Source organism: Salminus brasiliensis, chromosome 3 (assembly GCF_030463535.1).
Source record: "Salminus brasiliensis chromosome 3, fSalBra1.hap2, whole genome shotgun sequence".
In the NCBI taxonomy this organism is placed as follows: domain Eukaryota; kingdom Metazoa; phylum Chordata; class Actinopteri; order Characiformes; family Bryconidae; genus Salminus; species Salminus brasiliensis.
Window position 1 is genome coordinate 13,150,555 of NC_132880.1, and position 23,947 is coordinate 13,174,501.

Genomic DNA, 23,947 nt, shown 5'->3' on the forward strand with positions numbered 1-23,947 from the left:
ACATTAGTGGTCTTTACTGATGTGGAACATGTGCTACTACTTCTTCTACTTAATGTGTGTAGCAATTTTACACAACTGTATATAATTTGCATATGACCCGCCCACAGTATCATGTGGTGTATAAGGTCACCATCAATGTAACAGTCCTGCAGAACAACTCTAAGTACACTGAGACCCTTTTGTTATCTGGAAAATTTGCTCTTTTAGTATTTGTCCAGCAGGTCTTCAAGTATTGAAGGCCCTCAAATGTGGTTCAAAAAACAGATTTAGCTGATTTATTGATTGCAGTCTTTCTCCTTTGTTTGTCTTGAGTGTAGTTGTACATGATGCTGTTTTGATTTTATATCAGTCAGTGTTTTTTTTTCTAAAGTTTGATATGTTGTTTTGTGAGCTCTAGCTGTTTGTTTCCTTCTGCAACAGTACTGCTAATAAACTTCCAACTTCATCATCACAAATTTACATTAGAGGGTTTCTAAAGTGTACATATTTTCACAACTTTTCTGAAATACATTAAGTGTCTTTACTTAATTTAAACTTGTACTACTACTTCTTCTACTTAATGTGTGTAGCAAATGTATAGAACTGTATATAATTTGGATATTACCCACGCACAGCGTGCAGAACAACCTATACTACACTGAGATCCCTTCACCATGAGAAAAATGAGCTCTTTTAGTATTTGTCTATCAGGTCTTCCAATATTGAAAGCCAAAATATATGGTTTGAAAATCTGAACACTGATTTATTCCTTAGAATAGGTCTATTTTTGTTTAGGTAGTAGATAACTGCTCTAGGTTATTTGAATGAAAGTTCCAATTAGTTTATTAGCAGTTTTTTTAAATAATTGTGTGTATAGTCTGTTATGTACTGTAAGTTTAGTAAAAGAGAAGTCAATTAGTAGTACAGTTAATGTAAACTTGTACTACTACTTAATTTGTGTAGAAATTGCACATCATTTGCATGAGGCCCACCCACAGCTTCATTTAGGTGAGGTGTATAAGGTCACCATCAATGTAACAGTCCTGCAGAACAACTCTAAGTACACTGAGACTCCTTCATCCTCAGGAAAATTTGCTCTTTTAGTATTTGTTCAGCAAGGCTTCAAATATTGAAGGCTCCCATATGTTATTCCAAAAACAGGCAACTGATTGATTTCTGTCGCCATTCTAATCATGCATAAGTGTAGGGTAATTGTTCATATCATAATTTTTGGCAAGTGCAATTTTGTATAAGAAATTCTGTTGAGTAATTTGGTGCTCTTTGAGTTGGAAGTGCATGTTTATTCTACCTAAATTTGTACCTGTCTTTCACAGAATTTAAATTGTTGTTTCATTCTGTAACCATACTGCAAGTGATAGTCACACTCCAACATTTTTGAAATACATTAGTGGTCTTTACTGATGTGGAACATGTGCTACTACTTCTTCTACTTAATGTGTGTAGCAATTTTACACAACTGTATATAATTTGCATATGACCCGCCCACAGTATCATGTGGTGTATAAGGTCACCATCAATGTAACAGTCCTGCAGAACAACTCTAAGTACACTGAGACCCCTTTATTATTTGGAAAATTTGCTCTTTTAGTATTTGTCCAGCAAGTCTTCAAATATTGAAGACTCCCATATGTCTTTCCAAAAACAGGCAACTGACTGATTTCTGTCACCATTCTAATCATGCTTAAGTGTAGGGTAGTTGTTCATATCATAATTTTTGGCAAGTGCAATTTTGTATAAGAAATTCTGTCGAGTAATTGGGTGCTTTTTGAGTTGGAAGTTCATGTTTATTCTACCTAAATTTGTACCTGTCTTTCACAGAATTAAAATTGTTGTATCATTTTGTAACCAAATTGCAAGTGATAGTCACACTCCAACATTTTTGAAATACATTGATGGTCTTTACTGATGTGCTACATGTACTCCTACTTTTTCTACTTAATGTGTATAGCAAATTTTTAGAACTGTATATAATTTGGACATTACCCACACACAGCGTGCAGAACAACCTATACTACACTGAAATCCCTTCACTATGAGAAAAATGAACTCTTTTAGTATTTGTCTATCAGGTCTTCAAATATTGAGAGCCAAAATGTATGGTTTGAAAATCTGAACACTGATTTATTCCTTAGAATAGGTCTATTTTTGTTTAGGTAGTAGATAACTGCTCTAGGTTATTTGAATGAAAATTCCAACTAGTTTATTAGCATTTTTTTTAAATAATTGTGTGTATAGTCTGTTATGTACTGTAAGTTTAGTCAAAGAGAAGTCAATTAGTAGTACAGTTGATGTAAACTTGTACTACTACTTAATTTGTGTAGAAATTGCACATCATTTGCATGAGGCCCACCCACAGCTTCATTTTGGTGAGGTGTATAAGGTCACCATCAATGTAACAGTCCTGCAGAACAACTCTAAGTACACTGAGACACCTTCATCCTCAGGAAAATTTGCTCTTTTAGTATTTGTCCAGCAAGTCTTCAAATGTTGAAGGCTCCCATATGTTGTTCCAAAAACAGGCAACTGATTGATTTCTGTCGCCATTCTAATCATGCATAAGTGTAGGATAATTGTTCATATCATAATTTTGTACAAGGGCTATTTTGTATAAGAAATTCTGTTGAGTAATTTGGTGCTTTTTGAGTTGGAAGTGCATGTTTATTCTACCTAAATTTGTACCTGTCTTTCACAGAATTAAAATTGTTGTATCATTCTGTAACCATACTGCAAGTGATAGTCACACTCCAACATTTTTGAAATACATTAGTGGTCTTTACTGATGTGGAACATGTGCTACTACTTCTTCTACTTAATGTGTGTAGCAATTTTACACAACTGTATATAATTTGCATATGACCCGCCCACAGTATCATGTGGTGTATAAGGTCACCATCAATGTAACAGTCCTGCAGAACAACTCTAAGTACACTGAGACCCTTTTGTTATCTGGAAAATTTGCTCTTTTAGTATTTGTCCAGCAGGTCTTCAAGTATTGAAGGCCCTCAAATGTGGTTCAAAAAACAGATTTAGCTGATTTATTGATTGCAGTCTTTCTCCTTTGTTTGTCTTGAGTGTAGTTGTACATGATGCTGTTTTGATTTTATATCAGTCAGTGTTTTTTTTTCTAAAGTTTGATATGTTGTTTTGTGAGCTCTAGCTGTTTGTTTCCTTCTGCAACAGTACTGCTAATAAACTTCCAACTCCATCATCACAAATTTACATTAGAGGGTTTCTAAAGTGTACATATTTTCACAACTTTTCTGAAATACATTAAGTGTCTTTACTTAATTTAAACTTGTACTACTACTTCTTCTACTTAATGTGTGTAGCAAATGTATAGAACTGTATATAATTTGGATATTACCCACGCACAGCGTGCAGAACAACCTATACTACACTGAGATCCCTTCACCATGAGAAAAATGAGCTCTTTTAGTATTTGTCTATCAGGTCTTCCAATATTGAAAGCCAAAATATATGGTTTGAAAATCTGAACACTGATTTATTCCTTAGAATAGGTCTATTTTTGTTTAGGTAGTAGATAACTGCTCTAGGTTATTTGAATGAAAGTTCCAATTAGTTTATTAGCAGTTTTTTTAAATAATTGTGTGTATAGTCTGTTATGTACTGTAAGTTTAGTAAAAGAGAAGTCAATTAGTAGTACAGTTAATGTAAACTTGTACTACTACTTAATTTGTGTAGAAATTGCACATCATTTGCATGAGGCCCACCCACAGCTTCATTTAGGTGAGGTGTATAAGGTCACCATCAATGTAACAGTCCTGCAGAACAACTCTAAGTACACTGAGACTCCTTCATCCTCAGGAAAATTTGCTCTTTTAGTATTTGTTCAGCAAGGCTTCAAATATTGAAGGCTCCCATATGTTATTCCAAAAACAGGCAACTGATTGATTTCTGTCGCCATTCTAATCATGCATAAGTGTAGGGTAATTGTTCATATCATAATTTTTGGCAAGTGCAATTTTGTATAAGAAATTCTGTTGAGTAATTTGGTGCTCTTTGAGTTGGAAGTGCATGTTTATTCTACCTAAATTTGTACCTGTCTTTCACAGAATTTAAATTGTTGTTTCATTCTGTAACCATACTGCAAGTGATAGTCACACTCCAACATTTTTGAAATACATTAGTGGTCTTTACTGATGTGGAACATGTGCTACTACTTCTTCTACTTAATGTGTGTAGCAATTTTACACAACTGTATATAATTTGCATATGACCCGCCCACAGTATCATGTGGTGTATAAGGTCACCATCAATGTAACAGTCCTGCAGAACAACTCTAAGTACACTGAGACCCCTTTATTATTTGGAAAATTTGCTCTTTTAGTATTTGTCCAGCAAGTCTTCAAATATTGAAGACTCCCATATGTCTTTCCAAAAACAGGCAACTGACTGATTTCTGTCACCATTCTAATCATGCTTAAGTGTAGGGTAGTTGTTCATATCATAATTTTTGGCAAGTGCAATTTTGTATAAGAAATTCTGTCGAGTAATTGGGTGCTTTTTGAGTTGGAAGTTCATGTTTATTCTACCTAAATTTGTACCTGTCTTTCACAGAATTAAAATTGTTGTATCATTTTGTAACCAAATTGCAAGTGATAGTCACACTCCAACATTTTTGAAATACATTGATGGTCTTTACTGATGTGCTACATGTACTCCTACTTTTTCTACTTAATGTGTATAGCAAATTTTTAGAACTGTATATAATTTGGACATTACCCACACACAGCGTGCAGAACAACCTATACTACACTGAAATCCCTTCACTATGAGAAAAATGAACTCTTTTAGTATTTGTCTATCAGGTCTTCAAATATTGAGAGCCAAAATGTATGGTTTGAAAATCTGAACACTGATTTATTCCTTAGAATAGGTCTATTTTTGTTTAGGTAGTAGATAACTGCTCTAGGTTATTTGAATGAAAATTCCAACTAGTTTATTAGCATTTTTTTTAAATAATTGTGTGTATAGTCTGTTATGTACTGTAAGTTTAGTCAAAGAGAAGTCAATTAGTAGTACAGTTGATGTAAACTTGTACTACTACTTAATTTGTGTAGAAATTGCACATCATTTGCATGAGGCCCACCCACAGCTTCATTTAGGTGAGGTGTATAAGGTCACCATCAATGTAACATTCCTGCAGAACAACTCTAAGTACACTGAGACCCCTTCGTCATCTGGAAAATTTGCTCCTTTAGTATTTGTCTAGCTCTTCTTAAAATATTGAAAGCCAAAATATATGTTTTGAAAATCTGAACACTGTTTTATTATTTACAGTATGTCTGTTTTTGTTTAGGTAGTAGATGATGTTTCTAGGTTATTTGAATGAAAATTTCACTGAGTTTATTAGCACAGTTTTTGAGTAATTGTGTGTGTGTATTGTTTGTTATGCACTTTAAGTTTAGTCAATGACAAGTAAACTTTTACTACTTCTACTTAATTTGTGTAGAAATTGTACATCATTTGCATATGACCACAGCTTCATTTAGGTGGGGTGTATAAGGTAACCATCAATGCAGCAGCCCTGCAGAACAACTCTATGTACACTGAGACTCCTTCATCATCAGGGATTTTTTTTTGTTGAATTTGTCAAGCAGGTCTTCAAGTATTGAAGGCCCTCAAATGTGGTTCAAAAAACAGATTTAGCTGATTTGTTAATTGCAGTCTTTCTCCTTTGTTTGTCTTGAGTGTAGTTGTACATGATGCTGTTTTGATTTTATGTCAGTCAGTGTTTTTTTTTCTAAAGTTTGATATGTTGTTTTGTGAGCTCTAGCTGTTTGTTTCCTTCTGCAACAGTACTGCTAATAAAAGTCCAACTCCATCATCACAAATTTACATTAGAGGGTTTCTAAAGTTTACATATTTTTACAACTTTTCTGAAATACATTAAGTGTCTTTACTTAATTTAAACTTGTACTACTACTTCTACTTAATGTGTGTAGCAAATGTATAGAACTGTATATAATTTGGATATTACCCACGCACAGCGTGCAGAACAACCTATACTACACTGAGATCCCTTCACCATGAGAATAATGAGCTCTTTTAGTATTTGTCTATCAGGTCTTCAAATATTGAAAGCCAAAATATATGGTTTGAAAATCTGAACACTGATTTATTCCTTAGAATGGGTCTATTTTTGTTTAGGTAGTAGATAACTGCTCTAGGTTATTTGAATGAAAATTCCAAGAAGTTTATTAGCATTTTTTTTTTTAATAATTGTGTGTATAGTCTGTTATGTACTGTAAGTTTAGTCAAAGAGAAGTCAATTAGTAGTACAGTTGATGTAAACTTGTACTACTACTTAATTTGTGTAGAAATTGCACATCATTTGCATAAGGCCCACCCACAGCTTCATTTAGCTGAGGTGTATAAGGTCACCATCAATGTAACAGTCCTGCAGAACAACTCTAAGTACACTGAGACACCTTCATCCTCAGGAAAATTTGCTCTTTTAGTATTTGTCCAGCAAGGCTTCAAATATTGAAGGCTCCCATATGTTATTCCAAAAACAGGCAACTGATTGATTTCTGTCACCATTCTAATCATGCATAAGTGTAGGGTAATTGTTCATATCATAATTTTTGGCAAGTGCAATTTTGTATAAGAAATTCTGTTGAGTAATTTGGTGCTTTTTGAGTTGGAAGTGCATGTTTATTCTACCTAAATTTGTACCTGTCTTTCACAGAATTTAAATTGTTGTTTCATTCTGTAACCATACTGCAAGTGATAGTCACACTCCAACATTTTTGAAATACATTAGTGGTCTTTACTGATGTGGAACATGTGCTACTACTTCTTCTACTTAATGTGTGTAGCAATTTTACACAACTGTATATAATTTGCATAAGGCCCACCCACAGCTTCATTTAGGTGAGGTGTATGAGGTCACTATCAATGTAACATTCCTGCAGAACAACTCTAAGTACACTGAGACCCCTTCGTCATCTGGAAAATTTGCTCCTTTAGTATTTGTCTAGCTCTTCTTAAAATATTGAAAGCCAAAATATATGATTTGAAAATCTGAACACTGTTTTATTATTTACAGTATGTCTGTTTTTGTTTAGGTAGTAGATGATGTTTCTAGGTTATTTGAATGAAAATTTCACTGAGTTTATTAGCACAGTTTTTGAGTAATTGTGTGTGTGTATTGTCTGTTATGCACTTTAAGTTTAGTCAATGACAAGTAAACTTTTACTACTTCTACTTAATTTGTGTAGAAATTGTACATCATTTGCATATGACCACAGCTTCATTTAGGTGGGGTGTATAAGGTAACCATCAATGCAGCAGCCCTGCAGAACAACTCTATGTACACTGAGACTCCTTCATCATCAGGGATTTTTTTTTGTTGAATTTGTCAAGCAGGTCTTCAAGTGTTACAGGCTCACATATATCTTTCCAAAAATAGGAAACCGTTTGATTTATTTTATCATTCCGATCATATTTAAGTTGAAGGTAGTTGTTTATTTCATTACTTTTGGTAAGTACAATTATTTATAAGAAATTCTGTCAAATAATTTTGTGCAATTTGCATTTGAAATGCATGTTTAATCTACAGAAATGTGTGCTTGTCTTTCACAGAATTTACATTGTTGTATCATTCTGTAACAGTATTGCAGATAATAGTCACACTATTATACACAATATCATGTGTATCTATGTATATGTATATTTAAATATATAATGCAGCTCCCATGCATTTGATCAATTTATCCACTTAAACATTTCAGTTGTTATGTGAATGTTGTTGTTTTGGTTAAGGTGTTTAAGGAGCGTTAAAGTATTTGAAAAAATAATACTGCACCTTCTTTTACTAAACAAATTTCTAGACGACTTACCTCTTCAACTTGAAGGTAACTAGGTAACTAGTTACATTTCAACAGATTCATTAAAGAAGGTAAAGAGGACAAAAATCATGCCACCTTCTCCTTGTTAGGCCATACAGGCTGAATATTAGCAAAGCAATTATACATTTTTAAAATAGTATATACAAGGTCGATGAATTCATTAGGGTCATTCTTAAAAGCAGATTACGGTTCAGTACCATTGAGTGCATATTTAAGGATATGGTGTTGATGATGAAGTACTTTACAATCTTCCAGAGTTCCAAACTCTCTCTGGTCAGCAAATCTGGGTTTTACTGATGGGTGAAGTATGCTACCTGTCTGAATGCAAAGTGCAGCTGTAAAGTTTGATGGAGAAAGAATAAAGGTCCAGGGATGTTTGAGGCCCTTAGTTCAAGAGAAGGTAAATCTTTATGCTGCAATGACATTCTAGAGCATTCCCAGTCTTATGCAACTGACCACAAGAGCCTATGTGCTCATATAAACAATATATCACAATAAGAAAAGCCTATTAGTTCTGTTATTTTGCTGAATTGGAACAAGACAGCTCTGATTAATTAGTTACAAATGTCTACAGGTCAAATGACAAGTTCTATAGTTGCCAATGGTGTCACAAGTTCAAGCATGAAAAAGTATTTTAACGGAAGAAATTACTTTTTAGCTACCAATCTGAATGTTGATTGTGCTTAGAATTTGTTTTGTTCAAATTTAAGGGAGTCAAATTGAACCACTGGTGACCGAAAGCTAAAATCCAACCTTTTTGTGCTATTTGGATCTGTACCCAGTTAGCTAAGCTAATCTTCTATAACAGGGACAAATGTGCCCTGCAGAACAGTACAGGCTTGGTTCCAGCAAACTGGGGCGGTTGTATCCTCCAGTTTCAAAACCAGTGTGATGCAACTTGAGCACTCAATCCACTTCTCAGTGTTTTCTTACAATGAATAACATGACAATGACAGTCAAGGCAGAGTGAGAGTCACTTTTTGTATGAGATCTATGAAACTTGAATACCTTCAACTTTATAATTGCCTTAAAATATATCACTGAACCCATGTCACATTCAATAAGGTCTGGTATGGCTGCAGGATTTCATTCTAAACAAGATGAAGCACACCTGATTGCACACACTGAATGAGCTGATCTCAGTCCATTATTCAAAAGGTATCATATTTAGATTTCATATAAAACAGTCATGAAATGAACAGGGTTAAATTCATTAGGCAGGTAGATGATGCTTGGTGGCACTGCTGCTCCTGGGCAGTGCTTTTGACAGGCTCTGGCTGTGGAGTGTGTGTTTGGTAGGGGCCTGATGCTTAGCCTTCCCCGTTCCGCTGACAGCAGTGGGGCGGAGTGGTCACCTCACCCAGCCAGCACTGTTGTGCTGAATGTGAGAGGACCGGTGGAGAAGACCCAGCTAGACTAGAAGAATCGGCAGAGGTTACCAGGACCTACTACTAATGCACTTACTAGTACAACTAAAATTATTATTATTATTGTTGTTGTTGTTATTTATTAATTAATATAAAAATTAATAATTATAATTATAATAATACCGTTGGGTAGCTTTACCTGCAGAAAACAGCATATGGTAAAACCAGCATATTATTATTAAGAACAACAACAATAATAACAATAATAACAATATTCATTAAAGTAACCCCCACAATAATATTTATTTAATCACAACCACAAAAACAGCGGTAATAATTCGAATAGTAGCAACAACAATACTACTACTAATAAAACTAATAATAGTAAGAAGAAGAGGAAGAAAAAGAATGCTTGTTGGACAGCATTCCCTGCAGGAAAACATCATTAAGGCCACCATCAATGTAGCAATCCTGCAGAACAACTCCAACTACACCTCTTCAACACAAGGAAAATTTGATCTTTTAATATAGATATGTCAAATATTGAAGGCCCATAAACCTGGATCTTAACATTGATTTTTTAATAAGAATAGTCCAACATTGTGTTTAGGTTGTAGATTACTGTTCTAGATCAATACAGTTTGTTAGATGTTTTTAAATAATTTTGTGTGTAAGTTAGGTCAATGAGAAGTCAATTAGTAGTACGGTTGATGTAAACTTGTACTACTTCTACTTAATTTGTGTAGAAATTGTACATAATTTGCATATGACCCACCCACAGCTTCATTTAGGTGAATTTTACGAGGTTAGCATCAATGTAGCAGTCCTGCAGAACAACCTAAACTACAATGAGACCACTTAACCAGGAGGAAATTTGCTCTTTTAGTATTTGTCTAGCAGGTTTTTCAAATATTGAAAGCCCACATATCTGGTTTGAAAAATCTGAACACTGATTTTTTAATAAAAATATTTCTATTTTTGTTTATGTTGTTGATGATTGTCTAGGTTATTTCAATGATAATTCCAATTTGTTTATTAGCACTTTTTTTTAATTGTGTGTGTAATCTAGTTTTTGTATTGTATGTTTTGTCAATGAGTAGTCAATTTGTAGTATTATAAGTTTACAGTTTATTTAAACTACCTAATTTGTGTAGCAATTGTATACAATTTGCATATGACCCACCCACAGCCTCATTTAGGTGGGGTGTACAAGGACCATCAATGTATGAGTCCTGCAGAACAACTCTCAGAACACCCTTTCTTCATGGAAAATGGAATGGTAGGAATACTCCGGTGGTATCATATGTGGTTAAAAAAATGGGACACTGGTTAGTTTCTATCATTAATTCAGTTATATTTAAGAAGAATAAAATTGTATATAGCACTATTTTAGGACAATTATTTGATTAGATATTCTGTGAAATATTTTTGTGGTATTTGTATTTGTAGTGCAAGTTTAATCTACAAAAAATGTAGTTGTCTCACAAAATTAATTTTTTTGCAGCATTCAGTAACAGTACTGCAAATAATAGTCACAAGTGGTCTTTACTAATTGCAAACCTGTGCTACTACTTCTTCTACTTAATGTATGTGGCAGTTTTATACTTATATATAATTTGCATATGACCCGCCCACAGCCTCATTAAGGTAAGGTGTACAAGGTCACTATCAATGTAGTAGTCCTGCAGAGCAACCCCAATTACAATGAAAGTGCTTCATCATCAGGAAGGCTTTCTTATATTTATTTAATAGTTGTTTAGTAGGTCTTAATTTATGGAACATCTACATATGTAGTTAAACAAGAGAAGCTGGTAAATTAGTTTAATTAAACCTGTATTATTTAGGTCGTGCACGGTTGTGCAGAGTTGTTCATATTGTGGATTTGATTTGACTTTAGTCAAATCTTTGTTTTGTTTAGTTTTTTTTTACAAAATTAACATTTTGTATCATTCTTTAACAGTACTGCAAATAATAGTCGCACTCCGTCATCACATGTTTAGGTTGATGGGTTTAAGTGTACATACTTTTAATCACACTAATCAATATTTATAGGCCCCCATGGCCCTACGACAAAGTTATAATAGTAGGAGACTCTAATATTAATTTTGAAAAAGCTGATGATCCATTAACAAAGGCGTATGCATCTTAGATTCTATCAACAGTCAAGTCAAGTCAAGTCAATTTTTATTTGTATTGCGCTTTTTACAACTGTTGTTGTCACAAAGCATCTTTACATAATTAGTAATTAGTAAAAGACAAAGAAAATAGAAATTATATAAGAACACATGAAAGATCCAAGACCCTAAGTGAGCAAGTCAACAGCGACAGTGGCAAGGAAAAACTCCCACAGAGCTGGAGGAAGAACCCTTGGGAGGAACCAAGACTCAAGACTCTTCTAGTCAGAATTATTTATAAATTATTGATAAAACTTACCAAACCATCTATACTGTTGAACTGTCCTGATCATAATCATAATATAATAATCATGTTGTAGTATAACTTAATATATTGAGTAACATATATATATATATATATATATATATATATATATATATATATATATATGTATATATATATATTAATATTAATATTAATAGTGGCAGGTAGTTAAGAATCCATTTAGGTGTTAACATGGTCATTAGGCAGGTAGCAGCGGTAGGAGGGTGTGCCGCTGGTCTGGTATGGGTGGTGTTGGGGGCTGGGCCTACTGGTTGTACTGATAGGTGGCAGCTGGTCTCACACAGGTGGAGGGGACCTCAGCGGGCAATCTTCCAGCAGGTCAGGCTGGGTGGCCATTTACTCAGAGAAGGTAAAGAGATAGAGTTAGTTCTGAGAGGATTTAATAGAGAGCAGAGAATGTTGAGCAGTATCATAGTGTCTCTGACGACTCCAGCAGGTCTGACTATAACAGCCTCATTAAAAGGAGAGAGCCAGAAGGTAACACAGACACGGGAGCACCCTGAAACGCTAGCGTCCATCTGCTCTACTTTCCACAAACCCGAGTGATCGTGTGCTAGCAGCGAGACGACAGCTCCAGCATCACAGTATACTACAATTCCCTGTGTCTGAGAACCCATGGACCTGCAACCTTTATCTAAGGTGAAACATTACTGACCAAAAGCTAAGCTAAACAAATGAGTTTTCAGCCTAGATTTAAAGATTGAGACCGTGTCTGAGTACCGAACATTATCTGGAAGGTTATTACAGAGTTTGGGGGCTTTATCAGAAAAGGCTCTTCCCCCTGCTGAATTTTGAATTGTTCTGAATTTTGGAAACTACTAAGAAGCCAACACCCTGAGATCTAAGTGTTCTTGATGGTTCATTATATGTAATAAGATCTTGCAGGTACTCAGGAGTGAGGCCATGTAGGGCTTTGTATGTTAATAGAGGAATTTTGTAGTCAATATGGAATTTAACAAGTATGAAATTTAACAGATATGGTCAAATTTTCTAGGTTTTCGAGGTTTTTAGGCTGGAACAACCTGACAAAAGTGCATTACAGTAATTTAGCCATGAGGTAATAAAAGCGTGTACTAGCTTTTCTGCAACCTGTAGAGAGTTTCTTAGTTTGGCGATGTACCTAAGCTGCATAAAGGCCGACCGATTAATATTAGCTATATGTTGCTCAAATGATAGACCTGAATCGAATATGACGCCAAGAATTTTAGCTGCTTGACTAGGAATAAAGGAAGCATCAGCCAAGTCTAAAATTAGGTCTGAAAATTAGGTTGAGTTTTTTTTTTTGTGTCTTTTGGACCTGAAAGGAGAACCTCGGTTTTGTCACTGTTAAGAAGAAGGAAGTTATGTGACATCCAGAGTTTTATATCCTTTATACAAGTCTCCATTTTCTTTCATCTAAATTTATCGTCAGGTTTGGCTGATATATAGAGCTGTGTGTTATCTGCATAACAGTGGAAATTAACGTCATGTCAGCTTATAACTGAGCCCAGTGGTAACATGTATAATGTCAGTAATAGTGGTCCTACTTTTGTGTAATATGAAGATCTCTACAAACTGATAGCGTTTAGTTAGATGAATGATTTGAAACATGATAGGACTGTTCTTGTGATTCCAACTATTTCCTCTAATCTTTTTAGTTATATAGTATGATCTATTGTATCAAAGGCTGCACTGAGGTCTAGTAGGGCTAATAAAGATACATAGCCTTGATCAGAGGCAAGAAGGAATTCGTTTGTAATCTTCACTAGGGCTGTCTCTGTGCTGTGATTGGGTCTGAATCCAGATGGGAATTTTTCATACATTTAGAAATTTAATTGCATACAAATGAAATATGTTTTCAATGAATTTATATGCATTGTTCTAATTAGTCTAAAAAAACAACAACAGCGTTCCAATAATGACAGTCCTTTAATAAATAATTTGACCCATTTTATGTTCATAAAAGAATATATGTAGTAAGATGTCAACAAGTCAACAAGTGTGGTCATAGTAGCCATGCTGAACAACCAGCTGGGTCTTTCTAGTCAACCAACATGATTGTGCCAGTAATGCTGACTAGCATGGACATACTGGTCATGTTGGTTGACCAACTTGGTCATGGTGGTATGTCAGGTTGGTCATCCTGGTCAAGTTGGTCATGCTGGTAGAGTATGGAGGACCAAGACTGCCGACAAAAAAATGAATTAATAAAAGCAGAAACAAAAAAGAAAAGAAAAAAAGAGAAATTAGCATAAAACCCAAAATGTATTCATGTTTTAATTTAGTAATGTATGAATTAATTATTATCATATATTATAAAGAAATTACTTATTAATTAATTATAGTATTTGTGTATTATTCACTATTTATATTAATTCATATATATATTTCTATTATTTGTGTGTGTATATTTTTATATACATATTTTGTTTTATTGACATTGAATTCTTACATAAAATAATTTTAAAAGAGACATACTGAATATACATAGAATAAAATACATATAAAAAGAATGCATGTATCATGTAAATAACACAAATAAATACAAACTGAGGAATATGTAAATGCACACATTCAATGAATAAAGTGAATAAGTCAAAATAAACTATAAGCAAACATTATAGCAGTTAGTTGTTTTGTGTATTTATTTCTACCCTGAATGTATTATTGTTATGAATGTTTTATGACTCATATTAGTTAATTTAATTAATTTGTGTATTATTCTCATTTATTATTTACCCTCTTTTTTCTTTCTTTGTATCCGGTTGTGTTTTGTTTTTGTTTTTTTTACAGGCCCTCCACACAAAAACGGGTGCGGGGGGGGGGGGGGGGTTATGGGGGGTTGGATATCCCGCCTACAGCATGTAACTGACGTTAAATTTTAACACCATAAGCCAATCATTAACGACGTTTGTCTTAAGAGCAACCCTAGCCAATCGTGTGGCGCAGTGTAAGACCCGTGTGTTGCTGTGACAACCTTAGGCCTGAGCTCTCGGTTTATTTACTCAAGCGTCGTCGCAGTGATGTCGTCCCGAAGATTTTTCGTTGGGGGCAACTGGAAAATGAATGGAAACAAGGACACGCTTGGCGAACTCATGACGACGCTGAACACGGCCAGCCTCCACGACGAAACAGGTAGATAGCACTTTTTAACACGACAACCATTTATCATCCTCAGCTAGGCAGTAGCACCTGATCTGATGCAATGACCTCCAAATACAGTCTAGTCAGTCAGCCCGTCTGTGTTACAGGACCGAATAATAATGATAATAATAATAATAAGATGATGATGATGATGATGATGAAACTCATGATGGGGAGGTTTTTACATGTTGAGATGCTCTGCGGTCATTTCATTCGATGCCATTTTGACATTGGCCCAGGGGTGCACTTTTTTAAGGAAGGATCTTTGTTCGGATTCGGGATTGACATTACTCTGTGTATGACTAGCTAGCGCTTCAGTCGTATGAAGGGTGCCACCTTACTTCTGCCTTCTGTAGTGTGAATAGGCAATACGACGGTATTTGACGTATTGAAAATAAATCATGTGTACTGTGTGTAAATATCTTGTCATATTTTTTGTTAGTATCATGATAATTTAATTATGTCATATCACCCCCTATGTAGTTTAAAATTGGTGGGACTATTAGAAATCTCCAGTATTATTAGAAAATATTCAGTATTGCCTGCTGTAAACTATTTGTGATTGTGATTTGTCCTACTTTTAGTCCATAAACTGTGTTTTAGACCATAGTCCTATAAACTTTGGTCACATAGTGGCGACCACACAAATGTAGACATCCAAGTTCATGGCCCTGGCCATGTACAATTCAGAAAACTCTTGTGTGCTCACTTCTACCCTGCCCACTGTGAAGACAGGAGACCATCAGATAGTGTTGTTAGAATAGCCATTATTGACCCAATTTGTGATTGTTCTGGACTGCCTGGCTTTTCTGTTACGTGACACTGTGTATATTGCAATGCTTTCTGCAGAGGTGGTGTGTGGAGCCCCATCTATCTACTTGGACTATGCCAGATCCAACCTGGACCCCAAGATTGGTGTAGCTGCCCAGAACTGCTACAAGGTGGCCAAGGGGGCCTTTACTGGTGAGATTAGGTATAGGCAGCATTTGTATTTTATTTGAATTTTTATTGTCAGTCTATCGAAATGATAATGAATCATTCTACATAACTAACCATTTTCACTCACCCTGATGGTATAGTCCAGCGATGATCAAGGACTGTGGTGTTGACTGGGTGATTCTTGGCCATTCTGAAAGGAGACATGTCTTTGGCGAAGGTGATGAGGTAAAATGTCAGCTTAGGTCTTGTCCTTTTGTGTACCTTTTTTAAATTTAATTACATATTCCTTTACATATACTTTATTTTTTTTTATGTTTACAACATATATTATAATGCCCACTCCTAAAGTAACCACAGAAATCAGCTCTTTATTTCCATGCCAATTTGCATCCTTTGCAGCTGATTGGACAGAAGGTTGCCCATGCTTTGGAGAGTGATTTGGGAGTGATTGCATGTATTGGTGAAAAGCTAGAGGAGCGAGAGGCAGGGACCACAGAAGAGGTGGTGTTTGCCCAGACCAAAGTGATTGCAGGTAATAAAGAGTGGAGCATTTAACCATTGTCTCATAGCCTGAACTGCGTAGGAAATAATTACATTTACACAGGAGTGTATTTTGTATATGATTCCTGAAATAAATTGAATGTACTGTTTAGTCTTTAGGGAGGAAGTGTTGTAAGCGTAGTTTTGTGCGTCAGAGCAGGACACAGACTGACACGGCATATAGCGTATCATGTATATTTTTTTATGTAGTTAAATATGTAGCATTCCTACAGCAGTATCATCTGTGACTCTTTTCCGTATTTGAATTAGATATTAGATATTATTCCAGATTTACTCTGTTCTTGTACCATGGTTAATTCCCATGTTATTATTTTAATCTCTAGTATGTATATATATATATATATATATATATATATATATATACACACACACACACACACACACACACACACACATTGCACACATGTAATGTATTACACACATACATTAATAAAGAATGTGTATATATATATATATATATATATATATATATATATACAGTGGGGGAAAAAAGTATTTAGTCAGTCACCAATTGTGCAAGTTCTCCCACTTAAAAAAATGAGAGAGGCCTGTAATTGACATCATAGGTAGACCTCAACTATGAGAGACAAACTGAGAAAAAAGAATCTGAAAATCACACTGTCGGATTTTTAAAGAATTTATTAGCAAATAATGGTGGGAAATAAGTATTTGGTCAATAACAAAAGTTCATCTCAATACTTTGTTATATATTCTTTGTGTTTGTACCAAACAGTTCTACTTTGGTTTCATCTGACCATAAGACATTCTCCCAATACTCTTCCAGAACATTCAAATGCTCTCTAGCAAACTTCAGACGCACCCGGATATGTACTGGCTTAAGCAGGGGAATACGTCTGGCACTGCAAGATCTGAGTCCCTGGCGGCGTAGTGTGTTACTGACGGTAGCCTTTGTAATGTTGGTCCCAGCTTTCTGCAGGTCATTCACTAGGTCCCCCCTGTGTGGTTCCGGGATTTTTGCTTACCGTTCTTGTGATCATTTTGACCTCACGGGCTGAGATCTTGCGTGGAGCCCCTGATCGAGGGAGATTAGCAGTGGTCTTGTAGGTCTCCTATTTTCTGATTATTGCTCCCACAGTAGAGTTCTTCACACCAAGCTGCTTGCCTATTGCAGATTCAGTCTTCCGAGCCTGGTGCAGGTCTACAATTTTGTTTCTGGTGTCCTTCGACAGCTCTTTGGTCTTTACCATAGTGGAGTTTGGAGTGTGACTGTTTAAAGTTGTGGGCAGGTGTCTTTCATACTGTTAACGAGTTCAAACAGGTGCCATTAATACAGGTAATGAGTCGCGTACAGAGAAGCCTCTTAAAGAAGTTGTTACAGGTCTGTGACAGCCAGAAATCTTGCTTGTTTGTAGGTGACCAAATACTTATTTCCCACCATTATTTGCTAATAAATTCTTTAAAAATCCGACAGTGTGATTTTCAGATTCTTTTTTCTCAGTTTGTCTCTCATAGTTGAGGTCTACCTATGATGTCAATTACAGGCCTCTCTCATCTTTTTAAGTGGGAGAACGTGCACAATTGGTGACTGACTAAATACTTTTTTCCCCACTGTATGTATGTATATGTATATATATATATATATATATATATAATGTGTGTGTGTGTGTGTATGTATGTGTGTGTGTATATATATATATATATATATAATGTGTGTGTGTGTATGTATGTGTGTGTATATGTATATATATATATATATATATATATATATATATATATATATATATATATATATATATAGTAAGACAAATAATTTCATAATAACTTTCCACCTTAAATGTGACCTATAACCTGTACAATGCAATTGAAAAACAAACAGAAATCTTTCAGGGAGGTGAAATAAATATAAACAACTGAGATAATGTGGTTGCATACGTGTGCACACCCTTTCATAACTGGGGGTGTGGCTGTGTTCAGATTTAACCAATTACATTCAAACTCATGTTCAATTGGAGTCAGCACACACCTGTCACCAATTAAAGTGCCTCTGATCAACCCCAAATAAAGTTCAGCTGTTCTAGTAGGCTTGCCCTGATATTTTTGTAGCCACATCTTTCAGCACAAGCCATGGTCCGCAAAGAGCTGCCAGCGCATCTCCCAAATGCATGTGGGAAAATGTGTTATGGTCTGATGAAACCAAGGTGAAACTTTTTGGACATAATTCCAATAGGTATATTTGGCGCAAAAACAACACTGCTCATCACCAAAAGAACACCATACCTACAGTGAAGCATGGTGGTGGCAGCATCATTCTTTGGGGCTGTTTTTCTTCAGCTGGAACTTGGGCCTTAGTCAGGGTGAACGGAATAATGAACAGTTCCAAACACCGGTCAGTGTTGGCACAAAACCTCCGGCCTTCTGTTAGAAAGCTGAAGGTGAAGAGGAATGTCATCTTTCAGCATGACAATGACCCAAAGCACACATCTAAATCAACAAAAGAATGGCTTCACCGGAATAAGATTAGGCTTTGGAATGGCCCAGCCAGAGTCTAGACCTGAATCCCATCGAACATCTTTTGGGTGATCTGAAGAGGGCTCACAAAAACATCACAAAAACTTAGCATTTGAACAGGGGTGTGTAGCCTTTTTTATCCAGTCTGCGTGTGTGTGTGTGTGTGTGTGTATACAGACACACACACAATGATTAAAGAATCAAACAAATAAAAGTAGAATTTAGAATTTAATTAATAATTTAAATATGTATAGTTAAATCTGAAGTGCACCAGTTTGGAACTTGGAAGCTTTTTGAACTTTGGAACAATGGAAAAACAATGACAAAAGACAATACTAGTAAAACAAAGAAGAAAGAGTCTACACTGCTTGTAAGTACTCAAAAAAGCTCATTTGTGGCAGTTGCTGCATTAAGGGCAGAAAGTTTTTTTAGTTCCAATGCTTTCAGTGAGGCTTACAGACATCTCTCAGATGGATTAGATCTACTGATCGGATGATTTTTCACAAATTTCCATGTCAGCTGGGTCACATATTGTCATTATAGCAGTAGAACATACCAAACACTAAGAAATGTTAACATGGAAATAAATATATGTATTTGAAATTGAAAAGCAGAGTAAAATAGAAGCATTACTGATCACTAATGGTCTCATGACATTGAACCTGCTGTATAGTATTTCTGTTTATATGGAGGCGTGGGAACTGCTTCTGGGAATATCGTAATGTAGTTTTGTGATTCTTTGCAGATAATGTAAGTGACTGGAGTAAAGTAGTGTTGGCATACGAGCCTGTATGGGCTATCGGCACTGGGAAAACTGCCACACCAGAACAGGTAGGCATTTACCTTCTAATGATCTCCTTTTTGTTGTAATTGCCTTTTCCTGTTCATTATGGTGTTTGCTCTGATATTGACATTTGGGTTAAAATGTGCTTTAGAAATTGAAAGTTGGATTATTATATTGACTCTCCAGTGTTTAGCTCCAGTTTGGTAGTCAGCTAGAGAGATAGTCTGCAGACACTGACACTGGAAAGGCCACAGTCTCAGCGCCTGGTTTGTGTTGCAAACCCATATTCCCTTAACTTTCACAGTGTAGTGGTAAGGTGCTGCTATCCAGTATGAAGTCGCTGTTTTACTGTTTCCCCAGCTTTGACTAGGGTTTTCTTTAGTGGGCCAGGTTTTTATCAGTTTTTGGGGCATAAATAAATAGTCAGGGGTTTTGAATAGGCTTGTTGTCCTGTTTAGGTTATGAATAGATAAATAGAGAGTCGGATGGTGACCAAAAATAAGACAAGTAGACTTAAACGGCAGGAAAAAAGCAAATAGACTACCAGCTATATTACTTACCAGGTCAGCCATGTGTCCTATGTGAGAATATTAAAACAGGTCAACGGTCATATGACGCTGCATGGTAAGAGGCCGGTCAGAACAAGTTTGCAGACTCGCAACTAAAGGCAAGTCTATACACACATTGTTTTGCATGGGTTTTGTGGGGTTGGGAACTTCTGTGGAAGTGGCATGTAGAATTTTTTCACAAGTATGGACATATCTTTGACTGGTTGAGATCTCATCCTGTATTAAATGGAATTTGAAGGTAGTCCATTCATCATGGAATTTTTAGACAATACAAAGAAGAAGAACAACTGCCAGATTCAAATTACATTTTGACAAAAAGTCAAAAACACACAATCTTTTCTGACTCAGAGAGTGGTAGAAATAGGTAAATAAAGGTAGTGGTAGAAATAGGTAAAAATACAAATATGAGCCTGCAGTGAAACACTTTTGACAGCATTTCTCACTCTATTTTCAGAATGAATAATTAGTTTAAAATAACAATGACATCAGGGTTTAACTATAATCCAAAAATCACCCTTCTGTTTTCATTCCTTTAAAAGGGTCACTGTAACCTATAATACCCTTGCATCTCCAATGGTAATAAAAAAAATAAACATTTGGAATCTTCAAAAAGAAGGAAATCGTGTTAGGCAAGTAGTAGGCATAGCTAGCTCAACTTTTTGAAATGTCCTGAAAATGATAGAAACCATTGGTGTACTAAAAACTTGAGGAAATTGAGTAAAGGAAAATTGGATAAAGGAAAGAAAAAGGAAATTGAGGAAATGAACAACACACGTTTATGCATAAAATATTGTGAGAGCTGTGAAGAAAACCTTAAAACAACAGTCTGTCACCAACAGTATCCACAGGGAAGGCCTGTTTAGGACTGTTTAGACAGTCTGTTTAGACAATCAAGATGATCCTCAGGAGTAAGAATTGGAAATCTAGAATTGAATATGAAAGGAAAAGCAGAAACAAGCCCCAAAAACAATGTATCTCATGTGCTCAGTGTGAATCTGCTCTGGTCTGTGAAAAAGAAAACAGGGCAGCAATGGCAGACCTGCCAGTTCTGGTGCTCTCTGGTGAATGAGCCCGCTTATGCCACTCTAGTGGAGTTTGTTTATGGCAGTTTGGTCAGAAACATGCATACCAGAAGCCTGCTACAAGTCATTTTGTAAGGCTCTGCCAGTACTCCTCATATTCCTCCATGCACAAAGGAGCAGATACTGGTCCTGCTTTAAGGTACATGCCCTTCTACGGCCCTATCCAGCTCTCCTTGTAAAGCGTCCTGTGTCCTGATATCTCCTCCAAGCTCTTGAGACTGTGTGACTGGCACATATGGATGTGCTATCCTGAGGAAGCTAGACACCCAAACTGAATGGGCTGCAGGCTACCAGTCATGTTACCAGTAGTGACAAGGACACTAGCAAAACCAAAACTAGAGTAGAATCAGTCAGGAAGAATAAGGACAGTGCAATTGTCTGTGCCCACCACCTGCCAAACCATTCCATATTTGGGTCTTGCTCTTCAGTGCACCTGCAGCACATAAAAGAATGTAAAATTGATTCACAACCGCTTATGCTTCCTAAGTTAACAGACTGATCTCCCTGAAGTTTATTTGACTTGGTTTTATACTGTGTTATAAGTGTTCCCATTTTTTGAGCAGTGTATATGCAATGATGAATTCACTTGTAATATTAAGTTTGCATTTGGTGTGTGGCTGAATTATAGTTCTTAGTGAATGTGTGTAATTGTGTGTGTATGTGTGACCTCTCTCTTTTTCTCCTCAGGCCCAGGAGGTACATGAAAAGCTGAGAGCATGGATGAGGGAGAATATCTCAGAGGCCATAGCTGACTCTGTGCGCATCATTTATGGGGGTAAGTATGATACAGGCTGTAACCTACTGACTACACTGCGAACAAAGCTGTTACTGTATATGGAGGAATTGAAGCATAGGCTCACAGACTGGGACCAAATGTTGGCTTATCACATGGTTGGTATACGTTGAACCTGGCCTATTATGTTCTTTCTATCCACTTTTTCTCGTAGGCTCTGTGACTGGGGGAAACTGCAAAGAACTTGCAGCCCAAGCTGATGTTGATGGCTTCCTAGTTGGCGGAGCCTCCCTTAAGCCTGAATTCATAGACATCATCAATGCACGGGCATAGAGGATATTTTGTGAAGTCATGGAATAAACACAGGGTATTGCAGCACATCTAGTTCCAATCCCTAAACCCTAATTCTAAACAAACATAGAGTAATTGTAGTAACTGTGCACTGCCTATTGGTTGAGCCATAGCCTGCCATTCTGCTTGAATGGGTTCACTCACAAACATCTAATAGGTGTCTAGGGGAAGGGGTGTGTGAGTGTTTTTGTGGTACTGGACCACTCACTTTCACTTTCACATAGTGTGTGTTACTGTTTTGAAGGTGTAAAGGCATCTTTGGCATTGGATGAAGTACTAGCTTTAGCACCTTAATATTCTATGCTAGCTTATATGTTCTGCAAGCTACTTGATCTGAATAGGTCCACACAGAAACAGCATTTTTACAGTGTCAGTATACTTAAACTGTGTGAATTGTGGTTTTCTCTTTAATTATCCTGTTTCAAAACCCTCCTGAAGTGTGTTCCTTTTTCTTTTTTTTATCCTGCTGCTCTCAATAAGGGCTGGTGTGACAACAAAATGGCTATAACTGTTCCCATTCAACTGTAACCATTCAAGCTGTCACTGCCTGGTATGCCAAGTTCAAAATGTTTGTTCACGCTAAGGTCAGGAAAAGTATCTTAAAATGCTTTTTATTGTATATCTGTTTTTTTTTCTGATGTGCACAGCTGTGTAGTTATCAGGAATGAGCTAAAAACACATGGTTTTAAGGCATGCTAGTTCAAAGAGATGAGAGCCAGTCATTATACGTCAGAACACTGGCTAACGCTTGGGTTCCATTTTCCTGCTGGAGTTTCAAACTGCTAATTACAGCTGACAAGTGACACTTGAGTGTGTGTTTTTTTTCTCAGTGAGACACTTGTAATTACAGTTATTCTGCCTAGGCTTGAATGCAGCATAAAATGTAGTTTTCTGTCACCTTTTCAGCCCATTTGGCTACCAGTTAGTAGAAGGACAAGAACTGTGCACTTAAGACATGGAACAGGATCACTGCACTTAATTGAACTGTAATCAGGCAATACTAAACTGTCCAATATCTTCTGGTCATCTGTCTCCAACTTAATAAAAATGATACTAACATCAATCACGATCATGAATGCCCCTTTATTTGTTCATTTTGTTTATCAGAATCAAAATCTTCAGAATTAAGAGATGTGGGTGTATTACTGAGTAGTAAAGGTATGTCCTTTATCAGTGGCTCTCTGGCTGTGAGGAATTTCTTTAGTCACTTTGACAACATCTATTGTATTCCATTGCGATTGGACCACAGGAGGAACCTTGACATGGACCAGACATGGAAGTTTTGGAATGCTTTTACAATTTTCTCCCTACAATTCTACTTTTGCACAAAGCATGTGCTCATGTTTTGTTTCTATGGTTCAGTGATGCAGACTCTAAAATACATGATTATAATGATATATAATCAATAGCTACAATAGCTAACTGCCTGATAGATTTGTCTCTACTGATGTACATGAGTTTGAGAGCATTGTGAGAGTGGTGAGCCTTGGGAGTGGTGACCTTGGGAGCTGGGCAGAATATCTGATTTCTGAGCTAAGCTGCCACAACAGTCATAACTTTGTCAGTTACGCTCTGGTTGTTTATCTGCATTGCTGTGTGAACGATCCGCATATGTCAGTCGGGTAGTGATGGGCT

The 23,947-nt window shown here is 36.1% G+C and overlaps 1 protein-coding gene and 8 non-coding genes across 9 annotated transcripts; all 9 read left to right on the forward strand.

The window, feature by feature from the left end:
• The first annotated feature begins 189 nt into the window (after window positions 1-189).
• On the forward strand, window positions 190-244 carry LOC140552393 (U7 small nuclear RNA). Its single transcript, XR_011979332.1, has one exon. It is a non-coding gene; the product is annotated as a U7 small nuclear RNA (small nuclear RNA).
• A 1,326-nt stretch (window positions 245-1,570) lies between these two features.
• LOC140552487 (U7 small nuclear RNA) lies at window positions 1,571-1,625 on the forward strand. Its single transcript, XR_011979418.1, has one exon. It is a non-coding gene; the product is annotated as a U7 small nuclear RNA (small nuclear RNA).
• An 819-nt stretch (window positions 1,626-2,444) lies between these two features.
• Window positions 2,445-2,499, forward strand: LOC140552482 (U7 small nuclear RNA). Its single transcript, XR_011979413.1, has one exon. It is a non-coding gene; the product is annotated as a U7 small nuclear RNA (small nuclear RNA).
• A 450-nt stretch (window positions 2,500-2,949) lies between these two features.
• Window positions 2,950-3,004, forward strand: LOC140552394 (U7 small nuclear RNA). Its single transcript, XR_011979333.1, has one exon. It is a non-coding gene; the product is annotated as a U7 small nuclear RNA (small nuclear RNA).
• Window positions 3,005-4,330: 1,326 nt separating this feature from the next.
• Window positions 4,331-4,385, forward strand: LOC140552489 (U7 small nuclear RNA). Its single transcript, XR_011979419.1, has one exon. It is a non-coding gene; the product is annotated as a U7 small nuclear RNA (small nuclear RNA).
• A 1,667-nt stretch (window positions 4,386-6,052) lies between these two features.
• On the forward strand, window positions 6,053-6,110 carry LOC140552620 (U7 small nuclear RNA). The gene has a single exon (XR_011979538.1). It is a non-coding gene; the product is annotated as a U7 small nuclear RNA (small nuclear RNA).
• A 354-nt stretch (window positions 6,111-6,464) lies between these two features.
• Window positions 6,465-6,519, forward strand: LOC140552548 (U7 small nuclear RNA). The gene has a single exon (XR_011979473.1). It is a non-coding gene; the product is annotated as a U7 small nuclear RNA (small nuclear RNA).
• A 3,589-nt stretch (window positions 6,520-10,108) lies between these two features.
• On the forward strand, window positions 10,109-10,165 carry LOC140552395 (U7 small nuclear RNA). Its single transcript, XR_011979334.1, has one exon. It is a non-coding gene; the product is annotated as a U7 small nuclear RNA (small nuclear RNA).
• A 4,471-nt stretch (window positions 10,166-14,636) lies between these two features.
• On the forward strand, window positions 14,637-23,375 carry tpi1a (triosephosphate isomerase 1a). The gene is made up of 7 exons (XM_072675545.1): window positions 14,637-14,815; window positions 15,674-15,797; window positions 15,904-15,988; window positions 16,163-16,295; window positions 19,539-19,624; window positions 21,916-22,003; window positions 22,176-23,375. The coding sequence occupies exons 1-7, from the start codon at window positions 14,704-14,706 to the stop codon at window positions 22,292-22,294; spliced, it is 747 nt and encodes a 248-aa protein (XP_072531646.1). The 5' UTR covers window positions 14,637-14,703; the 3' UTR covers window positions 22,295-23,375.
• Window positions 23,376-23,947: the final 572 nt, after the last annotated feature.